Source organism: Thunnus maccoyii, chromosome 5, assembly GCF_910596095.1.
Source record: "Thunnus maccoyii chromosome 5, fThuMac1.1, whole genome shotgun sequence".
In the NCBI taxonomy this organism is placed as follows: domain Eukaryota; kingdom Metazoa; phylum Chordata; class Actinopteri; order Scombriformes; family Scombridae; genus Thunnus; species Thunnus maccoyii.
The window spans coordinates 6617477-6629541 of record NC_056537.1 but is presented as its reverse complement, the minus strand read 5'-3'; the positions used below and the strand labels follow the sequence as shown (position 1 = coordinate 6629541).

Here is a 12065-nt window from a genome sequence, read left to right as displayed (position 1 = left end):
CAGAACTTGCGCAGCTGAGTTCTGGATAAATTCTAATCTAAGCATTGTTTTGTTTGGAAGACCCATAAACGCAGAGTTGCAATCATCCAGCCTGCTCATGACAAATGCATGCATGAGTTTCTCTGAGTCAGACTGAGAAAGAGGGACTCTGATTCTGGAAATGTTTCGGAGTTGGAAAAAGGCAACCTTGACGATGCTGTTAATATGATCCTTAAAGCTGAGTTCACCATCCATGGTTACACCTAGGTTCTTAATCTGGTCATTTGTTTTTAGTGATCTGGACTCCAGGTACTCACACATAAGTTGTCTCTGGGCTTTAGCACCTATGACCAAAATCTCACTTTTCTCCCTGTTCAGCTGAAGGAAGTTTGCTGCCATCCAGTGGTTGATTTCATCCAAACACTGACTAGAGAGTTTATGAGTTGGAAGTCATCGGTGGATAGTGAGATGAGAAGCTGCTTGTCATTGGCATAATTATGGTAGCTGATGTTATGTTTGCTGATAATGTAACTAAGGGAAATCATATAAAGGTTAAATAGTTTATTCACAAAGCTCTTCAAACTGAAGATATTATCCTTTTATTTGTCTTTATTTGTCCCCACAGCTTTCAAGACTTCAATGGTAAAACCTCTCCTCAAGAAATCAAATCTAGATTACTCAGAGCTGAACAATTACAGACCCATTTCTAATCTAACTTTCCTTGTTAAACTTTTAGAAAAAAACATTTTTAATCAACTACTTGTTCATCTAATCAACAACAGCATTTTAGAAAAAACTCCAATCTGGTTATCAAGCAAACCACAGCACTGAGACAGCCCTACTGAAAGTTGTAAATGACCTGAGAATTATTGTGGATACAAACAACGTGGCTGTCCTTCTTCTCTTAGACCTCAGTGCACTTTTGATACAATCGACCACAAACTTCAAGATATGCGCTTGTGTTCAAACCACCTGTGGTTCGGACCAATCAGTGTCCTATGAGGATCCTCACATGATGAATCCAGCTGCCTCGCAAGGTAAGACGGTGAGAGACGGTGATAGACAGATGGTTCATCCAATCACCTGCCGAGTGTTTTTTTGAAAGTGCCTACCCTTTTCCAAACAGTTTCCAAGGACGACTTCTCAGATGGTTCTGTGTAACAAACCATCTGGCGCTTTGGGTTATAAGAAAGCTACAGCTAGAATGCTGCGGCCAGAGTCTTGACTAAAACAAAGAAAATGGATCACATCACCCCACTGCTTAAGACACTGCACTGGCTACCTGTATCTTTTAGAATTGATTTTAAAGTTATTTTACTTGCTTTGAATAACCTTGCTCCTCCCTACATCAGAGATTTTCTTTCATTTTATGTTCCACACAGGTCACTAAGGACCCCTGCTGCTTCCCTTTTAAACGTTCCTTATGTGTCCCATAAAAGTACTGGTGAGGCTGCCTTCTATTTTTATGCCCCTAAACTGTGGTACACACTGCCTCTGACATTACAATGGCAAGCTTTCTCTGTATTTTTTAAAAGGAAAGTATCTTTTTAATCTGGCTTTCAATTTTAATTTGGAGTAATGTTACAGCTTTAGTTTTACTTTAATCATTACTTGTTTATCCCCACATTAATCCCTAGTGTTTATTTAATTGACTTTTGTTCTATTTTTGAAACTTTGTTTTATTGTTGTAATTTTAAGTTATGCAAAATTTTATTTATTTTTGCCTTCTGTGTTGTTGTAATCCTGCCATGTGAAGCACTTTTGGCTGCATGTTTGTATGAAAGGTGCTATATAAATGAAGTTGAGTTGAGCTGAGTTGGATCTGGAACTTATCAAACACATTTTGCAGACTGGCTTCAGCTACAAATTCCAACAGTAAATGCTAAACCTGGAAAGTCTGTTTTCCAATATCCTGCTCAATCATCAGGAAATAATTCAGAACAGATCCTTAAGCTCAACACTAGTATCCCTGGGTGGTTTCAGAGAAGTCATTACAGTGTTTCCTCTAGGATTTTTTTCAGCAGCTGGGCAAAAGGGTGTTGTACCTGGTTGGTACGCGCATACCGCAGGTGTAGTATGCTTGTCTAATCTGTGTATCTTGAAAAGATTATATGGTTTGTAGGTAGAGCCAGAATTCAATGTTTACTTTGTGAATTGCTATTAACATGTTTGCACAATGTATATAATTGTTGTCAAATAATTGGTTGAATACCAAATAACACAATTGTCGAATATTTTGAGATAATATTTTCCCAAGAGTGCACATAGGTTTCTCCATTTCATAGTTGGGCTGTACAGTTTGTTCTGGTTAAAAGCCGATTATGGGCTATTATTTAATCATTTGCTTTTGCTACTCCTGTGGACAAAGTGTGATAGGACTCGTGTTGCACAATGTCTGCCATGGTAGTTTTTTATGCTTTGCTGTTACAAAGATTGCTTAAGGACTTGGATGTCATCAGGACAAAGCAGTTAAAAGCAGTCTTAAAAAACTGACAACATTTCTTAATACAAGCTATTTTGGTCTACATTGTATGCAATTTGACTTTAGAGCAAATCATTCCGACTGCTATCTTGCACTTAATAGAACAAATTAAATCAAGACTTGTAACTTATCAAACACATTTTGCAGACTGGCTTCAGCTACGAATTCCAACAGTGAATGCTAAACCTGGAGAGTCTGTTTTCCAATATCCTGCTCAATCATCAGGAAATAATTCAGAACAGATCCTTAAGCTCAACACTAGTATCCCTGGGTGGTTTCAGAGAAGCCTCTGAAGTTTCCTCTAGGTTTTTTTTCAGCAGCTGGGCGAAAGGGTGTTATTGTACCTGGTTGGTACGCGCGTACCGCAGGCATAGTATGCTTATCTAATCTGTGTATCTTGAAAAGATTATATGGTCTGTAGGTAGAGCCAGAATTAAATGTTTACTTTGTGAATTGCTATTAACGTGTTTGCACAATGTATATATTTGTTGTCAAATAATTGGTTGAATACCAAATTACACAATTGTGGAATATTAGTGTGATAGGACTCGTGTTGCACAATGTCTGCCATGGTAGTTTTTTATGCTTTGCTGTTACAAAGATTGCTTAAGGATTTGGATGTCATCAGGACAAAGCAGTTAAAAGCAGTCTTTAACAACTTACAACATTTCTTAACACAAGCAATTTTGGTCTACATTGTATGCAATTTGGCTTTAGAGTAAATCATTCCACGGAAACTGCTATCTTGCACTTAATAGAGCAAATTAAATCAAGACTTGACAAAGGAGGAGTATTTGGTGTTGTATTTTTAGATCTGCGTAAAGCATTCGACACAGTCAATCATGATGCCTTAATATCGAAACTCTAAATTTAACTTCTCATCTAGAGCATTGGCATGAATGTCTTCATATTTATCTAATAGGAAACAATGTGTTAAAGTTTGTGACGCACTGTCCAGTAACATGAAGTACACATTGGGTGTTCCACAAGGGTCAGTGTGAGGTCCCCCTATTATTTAGCCTATATCTTAATGATCTCCCTAAACAGTGTCATGATGTAGACCTGCAAGTGTATGCAGATGACACTGTTGTGTACACACATGCAAAAACAGCTGAGTTAGCTGCTGCTAAGCTAACAATTGCATTTGAAAGGATCACACATTGGCTTGATCAATCATGTCTGAGTCTAAATGTAAACAAAACAAAGGGTATGTTTTTCTCTGAAACCATGGTACAACCTCCTAACGCTGATATTCTCATCAAAGGTGAAAGGATTGACATAGTCACTGATTTTAAATATCTTGGTGTGACATTGGATCCAAATTTGAACTTTAAGAAACATGTTAAAAAAAATGGTTAAAACCATAAAGTACAATTTAGCAAATTTTAGACATATTAGAAACTGTCTCTCTTTGGCCGCAGCCAAGATATTTATGCATGCTATGATTCATTCCCATATGTCTTATAGCATTATATGTTGAGGGCAGGCTGGAGAAACAGCCATAAGACCTCTTGAGTCCTTATACAAACAAACTCTAAAAACTCATACATAAACATTTTTAATGGTTTGGCCCCTCCTCCACCACATGACTTTGTGTACACTTGCTCAGTAAGCTCTGTTAGATCCTCCAGAATATCCTCTATACAAGATTGTACCAAACCATTTCGTCGCACTGCATTTGGGCAGCTTTCTCTGTGAAAGCCACAACTCAGTGGAATGCCCAACCTGATGATATGAGGAGTTGCAGTTCCATCAGTACATTCAAAACCAAATTAAAAAATCTGCTAAAAACTACTCAGCTCTGTAACCACCAATCAAAGTGGAGAGAGAGAGTGGGCGACCATTCCTTTGAGTTCAGTGGAGCAGACAGCTCCGCAGTTGTGCAATTGTGACTTCATGATATTTCATAAAATTCTGAAGCAGCAGTGGCAATAAACATATAATGGAAACACAAGGCGTGATAAATCTTAGCTCTACATGCTTTTGTAGAGATGCTAAAACTAATTAGAGTTCAAACCCTGAAGGGCTATAACCCTATTGTTTTTGTGCCAATTTATTATTATTTTTATTCTGCCTTGAATGAGCTACAGACATGAAACTCAGCCTTATAACTGGAAATGATGTGAAATTACTTCACAAGAAACATGACTGCAATTGGCTAGATCGTGGTGCTATAAATCACATTCCAAAAAAAAGGTAAAAATCAAAAAAATGGAAGGCCGGGACACCCACATAGTGAGTCCGACACACATATCCAGCTCAGTGTGCTCTACAAAAAAGCCATTTGGACCATAAAAGTCCACCATGATGGATTTTTTTTTGGGTAATTTGCATAAACTGAAAAAGAGTAATGTGACATCTACTTTTTGGAATTTGACTGTATCCACACCAAATTTGGTATACAGCCTTGGGGGACTGAGATAGACAATTCTACTATAAATGAGCAAGATGAGTCCAAATACAAGGCCATCATCATTCAAAAAATTTTGCCAAGGGCAGGGCTTAGCAGGAAACTGGCCATAACTTATTGACCATTTGTCCAAGTCTTTGTAGATGTCTTTAATCTGTGTTTGGGAATAGAAAATACGATCCCAATCCCCCTGATAGTGGCACTATAATTAACAGCCAAAAAAGTGAAACTTTGAAAGGCCTGCTCCCCCAAAAATACCTCTTGGACAATAATGGCCACCATGATGGATTTTTTGCTAATTTGCATAAACTGAAAAACAGTAATGTGACATCTACTTTTTGGATTTCCACTGTATCAACATCAAATTTAATATACCACCTTGTGGGACTGAGCTACACAATTCTACTATAAATGGGCAAGACTGGTCCAAAACCATGGCCGCCATCGATCCAAAAACTTTGCCAAGGGCAGGGCTTAGCAGGAAATTGGCCATAAATCAAGTTTTCTTACAGCAATCCTGATTAAACTCATTGGAGACATCCTGCACTATGTCTTGAATGTACATGCCAAGTTTCCTTCACATCCTATGGAGGGGGTGCAAATAGTGGCACTTTCAGTGTGCAATTATTAAATTATTAATGCATGTGCGCCTTCCATTGCATTACCCTTTTTCTCTTTTCATAAGCCTGCCATTAACTCCTGTCAAAGTATTTACTTTTGCTAAGTCTTTTTGGAGGAAAATATTAATAAACAGCACTTGTGTAGATTTTTTTCATTAATGAGCTCCTCATTTTGACTGGTTATCTAATATTCTTTTATTACTGCTTTTATTATTACTTACATATTATTATTTTTTATTGTTACTTGTGTTCTGTTTTTGATTTTAAAAAAAATCTGCTATGTTTTTAATGCTCCTTTTATATTTCATCTTCCATAAAGCCCACTGTTTTGTATTTTTTGTTTGAAACGCACTATATAAATAATAATTTAGTATTATAATTGTTTATATTATGATGTATATTTGGCACACTTGTGCAATTGAAGAGGGCTGCTGTAACTCTAAGTGTTTTTCTGAGTGTGCCACTGAGTATCAGTTTTATATGAAAAGTACACAACTGTATACAGATATACTGAATCATTGTATTCTTGTATCTTTAAAATAAGCCATAATCGGGGCATTTTGAACAATACCAAAGATTTTGAAAGACTGATATTTACTTTATGGTGAGGATCTGTGTCTCCAGATCTGAGTTCTTTTTCTTCAGCTCCTCTATCTCCTTCTCCATTTCAGTGGATCTCACTCCAACCACCTGATCAGCAGTCACTCCTCGAGCCTTCAGCTTCTTTTGCAGTGCACTCTTCTCTTGCTCTAGCCTGCATACACAATAAAACACGCAAATGAAATGGAGGAGATAATTACAGCTGATAGAAATGTAAAAAAAAAAAAAAGGTGGGTGGTGGTGTGACATCTCCAATGACACCTTGGAAAGAAAACATTTTTGCTTCCTGTTCTTAAAAACGTGTACATTTGTAAGTGGCAGACACGTTCCATAGTCACAGTTAGACTAACGTCCATCACTACATATCTTATATAATTTCCTTATAGAACAAACAAGTACATTAACTTTGTGCTGTCAACATAGTTAAATGTCAACATTAGTAGACAGTGTACAACTTAGTGTGATGGTTTAGAGCATCTGCTGAGCTACTGAAGACTTTTTCACATTCAGTGCTTCAAAATAACTGACTTTAACAAAGCTTTGGTAGATTATCTGAGAATTCATCATCATTCATCATTGTGTTTGTGCTTAATTGAGTAACAATCTGGAGTCAGTGAAATACGGTGCAACAGGCAGAAAATATACAGCTGTACAGCCAACCTGTGGGCTGGAGCTCATACCAGCTCATTGGCTGAGAGGCAGGTTACACCCTGGACCGGTCGCCAATCTATAATAGAGCTAACAAATGCAGACAGATACACACATTCACACTTGTGGGCTCTAGCTGTGGGAAGAAACATACAAAAATCTTTCTTCATTTGCTTTTTTTTGCATCCAGCACCTTTTCGTCGTGTGGTAGTGTGCAGCAGTTTTGGAAAGGTATTACAACATTTGAAATTTTATGATCCACTTACTGACAGATTCCCTGTGTTGTGTGTAATGTGTGCAGTTTCCTGACATCATTCTACATTTTGAAGCTAAATTTCATCCCTCTTGCTGTCATTTGAAGCCATATGTTCCAAGTTTCCTAGTGCAGCTTTTGGTTGATGTATTTCTTGATCACACATATTGCTACATTAACTACAAAGACAAACTATAGACGCTAAATCATCCAGTATGATGTACACACACTGACCTGGCATAGAGGTCTTTAAGAGTGCTGAGCTGTTTAGATAGGGATTCACTCTCTCGTTCCTTCTCTTTCAGCGCATTCTTCACCTTCTCCATCTTGGCCTGCCATTTCTTGCCCTCCTCCCACCGCACAATTTCTTCTTTGCTCTGTCAAATAAAACAGAAAAAAAAAAGTGAACGTGCAATAGTAAAACTGCAGTAACACAAAATGTTTGATGCGGACTGAAGTGATGTGCAAACCTTTCCATGATCATCTTTGATATTTTTATTTTCTGCTCTTTTCTCTAAGTCTGACTCCAGCCTCCTGATCTTCTTCTGCAGATTCTCAATGGTTGGCGTCTTCCCATCTGGTTCTGGTTGATTCTAAATCGGCAAACACGAAGAAAAAGATTTTCATAGCACTTCATTAGGGACAGTGTGCAGTGGAGACTGACAGTAATCCTAACATGCGTATAATTCGCTATGTAACTCAATGAGGAAAGCAAGGCACTAACACTGCAGAGGTTAGGGTCACGCCACATGGAATTATTTTAAAGATAAAAAGAGACAGAGATCTAGCCAAAGCCCCGGGAGGAATCTCATCTCCAACTTTAAAAATACATGCTATGAATACCTGAACATTGAATAATTAAATCAACTCTGATATCCACTGGAGGAATATATCTTAAATCTAACAAGAATGCAAGATTCCATTCTTGATGCATTCCTCATTTTATTTGCTACAGCAGGGAGCAGCAAGTTTTGCGTGTTTTCCATTTTAATGTTTTATCATGTTTCAAGGTCCGACTGTCTGCCTGAGTCAGAGGATTGTGGTCAGTCGTCCACATGATGTTATGCTGATAGTGGCTGGATCATGTGGTCACTGACTCGAGGGTGTCACTCTAGCTTATGTAATAATAATAACAACAACAGCGACAACAACAATAAGCTCCGGATCAAAGTCAAACCGAGCTGCACACTTCCGTACAGATCATTAATGTGGTGTGTTATTCCACACTCCTTAGTGATAATAACCTGAAGAGCGCTGCTGAGCCTCTTGATTTGCTGCTTGAGCTCCTGGATTTCCTGCTCTCTCTCCTCCTTTTCAGCCTGCAGGCGTCTCTGAGTTTTCTGACTCCTCTGGAGGTCCTGGTTTAGGCCGTCCACTTCCTCCTTCAGGGTGTTCTCCCTGCCTCTGGCTGCTTTAGCAGAGTCCTTCGCAACTTGAAGTTCTTCATTAAGGTCTTGCAACCGCACCTTAGGAGAGGTAAGTGTCTGGTGATATTCTACATTTTTCTTGTCAGTAAATATCATAAATGAAGACCAAACCCAATTGTAAGTTAAGGAAGTATTGTCTGTGTAATCTAAATTAATATACTCACTAGGCTTCTTTGTGGCAGTTAATTTAGCTCAACAGGTATTAATAAATGTCAATAATGAAATATAACATACAGTATGCAAGAAAAACAAATATGCTGTGATGATATAGGGGTCTCACCTTTAGGTCTTTGGTGTGCCTGTCGACCAACATCTGTACGTTGAGATTCTCCTCTTTCTGTGCCGCGCTGGCTATGACTTGCTGCTCTGCTGCAGACGTCATTTCGGCCCGCAATTCTAACAAAGCCTTACTGAGAGCCTGAGAAAACAAGGAGCAAAGAGATGCTATCGATGACGAATGTGATGAGTGCGGTTGTTACACCTCATTTGAGTTAATGGACCATCAAGCATTTTGTGCAAAGATGATTTGATTTCTCCCCACACACACCCATTTTCCTTGCAAATTTGATAAACAACTTTTTTCCTGTATGTAATCTGAGTGTTGAGAGATTACAGAACTTGGCTGTAGTTTTGAGACATAAAAAATGCATCATTAAAAATGCTTTTGGCACTTTTATTACACCTGAAATTGATAGAGATCAACTGTTCTTACTTTTTATATGACTAAAAGGGTTTCGGTGCCAGCATACACCAGGAGGATCACTAGGGAAATATCAAGATCAGGCCGCCTATCTATCATGCAGCCAGCAGAGATAAGATACTCACTCTTGTTTCATTTTTATTAAGAATTTAGAGCACCCAGTCCACCTGGCATGCACATCTTTGGACTGAAAACAAACAGAAGCACCGGGGGTAAACATGCCAACAAGACCCAGCATTTCCCCATTCCTCAGAAATTCATCTCAATCTCAATTCATCTACATAACGAAAGTTTAACTGATTGATTGATTGATTGATCTGGGTACATTTGCAAGGCAACAGGACTAACTGCTTTGTGTTGCTACCCATTATATCGCACCCAAAAACAAAGAGTAAAATTAGATAAAACCTTGAGCTGTTTCTCTTTCTGGGTGAGTTGTGCTTTCAGACGTTCCACCAGATTTTTCATGGTGTTGCTGGGGGAGCGGACGTTAGCCTCCTTCTGGGCCTCCAGCTCGGTTTGAAGGTAATTCATCTCCTTCTCCATCTGGGCCATTTGGCTCCTCTGATCCTCAGTCTCGCCAGTCAGAGCTTTCAGCTGGGCAGCATGATACTCCTCCAGCCTGCAACAAATCACCTCTGTTAGTTTGTTTTTACTGTTATTATAAACGTGGCTTTTAATTTATATCTCAGACTGGTGAGGGACAGTAATTTTTGACTTGCTCCAGTCATTACTTAGGCACTGGATCTATATAGTAAGGACAACTTTTCAGCTCACGAGTGTCTCTTTTGTGGTCTGTAGCTAATGTAATATGTAGGCGGTGTAATCAAAAGTACAGTTGAACAAGAGGACTACAAAAAAAGAAATAAGAATAAAAAAAGGAAAAATCACACACTTTAAGAGAACATGCTTAATCCAAAAGGTATCATACAGTGAACACAGAAAAAATAATACAAGCCATCACCGTAACTCATACAGCAAGTTACCTCATAATAATATAGTGATGAAAAAAAAGCATTTTCTTACTGATAGAGACCAATGCCAAATTACCATAAGTGATTATTTTACTAGAAATACAGCTGTGCCTTTTGTAAGTATATCCAGGGCTTTCTTTCTAAAAGGTATTGAAATTATAAGAGGGGCTGTCTTATCAGAATCAGAATCAGAGTCAGAATCGTGTTTATTGGTACGAGGAATTTGACTCCGGTTTAGTGGCTCTCAGTGTACTTACACAGAACAACAACACAACAATCTTCAGGAATATACACAAGGAATTTCTGTGTTTCTGTGAACTGTAAACAGGATACAAATAGTGCAAAGAAGTAAAGAGTGCAAGGAGTGATGAGATAAATATGACAAGGTAAGAAAATTATATGAATTTATATACATACTGTATAGTGGGTGGTTATGTACAGTATATACAGCCTGTTCAGATATACAGTAGTAAGTGAAATGTATTGCACATTTTGTATTTTAGACTAAAATAAATATATATAATTTGTAGGTACAGTGGGTATTATAGTGTTCCAGAGTTATTGTGCAGTGCCACAGTGAGTTAACTGTTCGTAAGTGTGGCGGCGACGGGGAAGGAACTGTTTATGTGTCTGGTGGTTTTGGTGTACAGTGTTCTGTAGCGCCTACCAGAGGGGAGAAGTTGGAACAGGTTATATGCAGGGTGTGAGGGGTCTGCAGTGATTTTCCCTGCCCATTTCCTGACTTTGGAGGTGTACAGATCCTGGATGGTGGGCAGGTTGGAACTGATAATCTTTTCTGCATACCTGACTGTCTGTTGTAGTCTTATTCTGCCCTGTTTGGTGGCCGATCCAAACCAGACAGTGATGTAAGTGCAGAGAACAGACTCGAATGTTGTATTTCCAGAGCTGGCACAGGAAGTATATCCTCTGCTGGGCCTTTTCGATGACTGTATCGATGTTGGACTCCCACTTCAGGTCCTGCAAGATTGTAGATTCCAGAAACCTGAAGGATTCCACAGTTGACACAGTGCTGTTGAGTATGTTAATGGGAGGCAGTCATGGGGGGCTCCTCCTGAAGTCCACTGTCATCTCCACAATGAGCGTGTTCAGCTCCAGGTTGTTGTGACTGCACCACAGGGCCAGCTGTTGGACCTCCCTTCTGTATGCAGACTCCTTTCCGTCTCGGATGAGGCCAATGACTGTTGCATCGTCAAGGTGCAGTCATTGGTGTAGAGGGAGGAGAGCAGTTGGGAGAGCACACATTCTGAGGGCCAGTGCTGACTGTTTGCGTGCTGGATGTGATTTTTCCCAGCCTCACCTGCTGCTACCTGACTGTCAGGAAGTTTGTGATCCACTGAGAGGTGGAGGTAGTCACAGTGAGCTGGGTGAGTTTGGTGAGGAGGACTTCTGGGATGATGGTGTTGAACGCAAAGCTGAAGTCCACGAACAGGATTGTTGCATATGTCCCTGGGAAGTCGAGGTGTCCAGCTGTTGACTGCATCATCCACTGAATTGTCTGGCTAACTGCAGGTGGTCCAGCAGGGGGCCTGTGATGTCCTTCAGGTGGATCAACACCAGTCTCTTGAGGGACTTCAGTTGTTCAGTTCAGTCATGGAGGGTTTCTTGGGGACCGGTATGATCGTGGAGCATTTGAAGCAGGAGGGGACTTCACATAGCTCCAGTGATCTGTTGAAGATCCGTGTGAAGATGATCCTCCTCATTTTATCGTCCTTCATCTTATGATAGGACAACTGCAATATGTGTAACAGGGAAACACTTTTCTTACGTAATTAGTACAAGTATGAGGGCTGATTTGGTTCCAAGCAGGGAAATTCAGCCCGTATGGTTGTTCTGAAATATGCCAGCGGGTAGGAAAAATCTCCATGTTTAGTACGCAATTTTAATACCGAAAGAATGATTCTTGTATTAGAGCCAGAGACGGAAATTTTCACCGGTTGGCAGGTCATGCGAA

At 39.4% G+C, this 12065-nt stretch overlaps 1 protein-coding gene across 1 annotated transcript in view; it reads right to left on the bottom strand.

Annotated features, from left to right (window-relative positions):
- Window positions 1-12065, bottom strand: part of cep290 (centrosomal protein 290) — a 47797-nt gene that overhangs the window by 7795 nt on the left and 27937 nt on the right. The window contains exons 36-41 of the mRNA XM_042410943.1: window positions 9528-9741; window positions 8700-8837; window positions 8237-8458; window positions 7463-7585; window positions 7227-7369; window positions 6090-6245 (exon numbers count right to left, since the gene is read on the bottom strand). Of these exons, the coding sequence (XP_042266877.1) occupies window positions 6090-6245; window positions 7227-7369; window positions 7463-7585; window positions 8237-8458; window positions 8700-8837; window positions 9528-9741 (996 nt within the window). The remainder of the gene's footprint in view (window positions 1-6089; window positions 6246-7226; window positions 7370-7462; window positions 7586-8236; window positions 8459-8699; window positions 8838-9527; window positions 9742-12065) is intronic.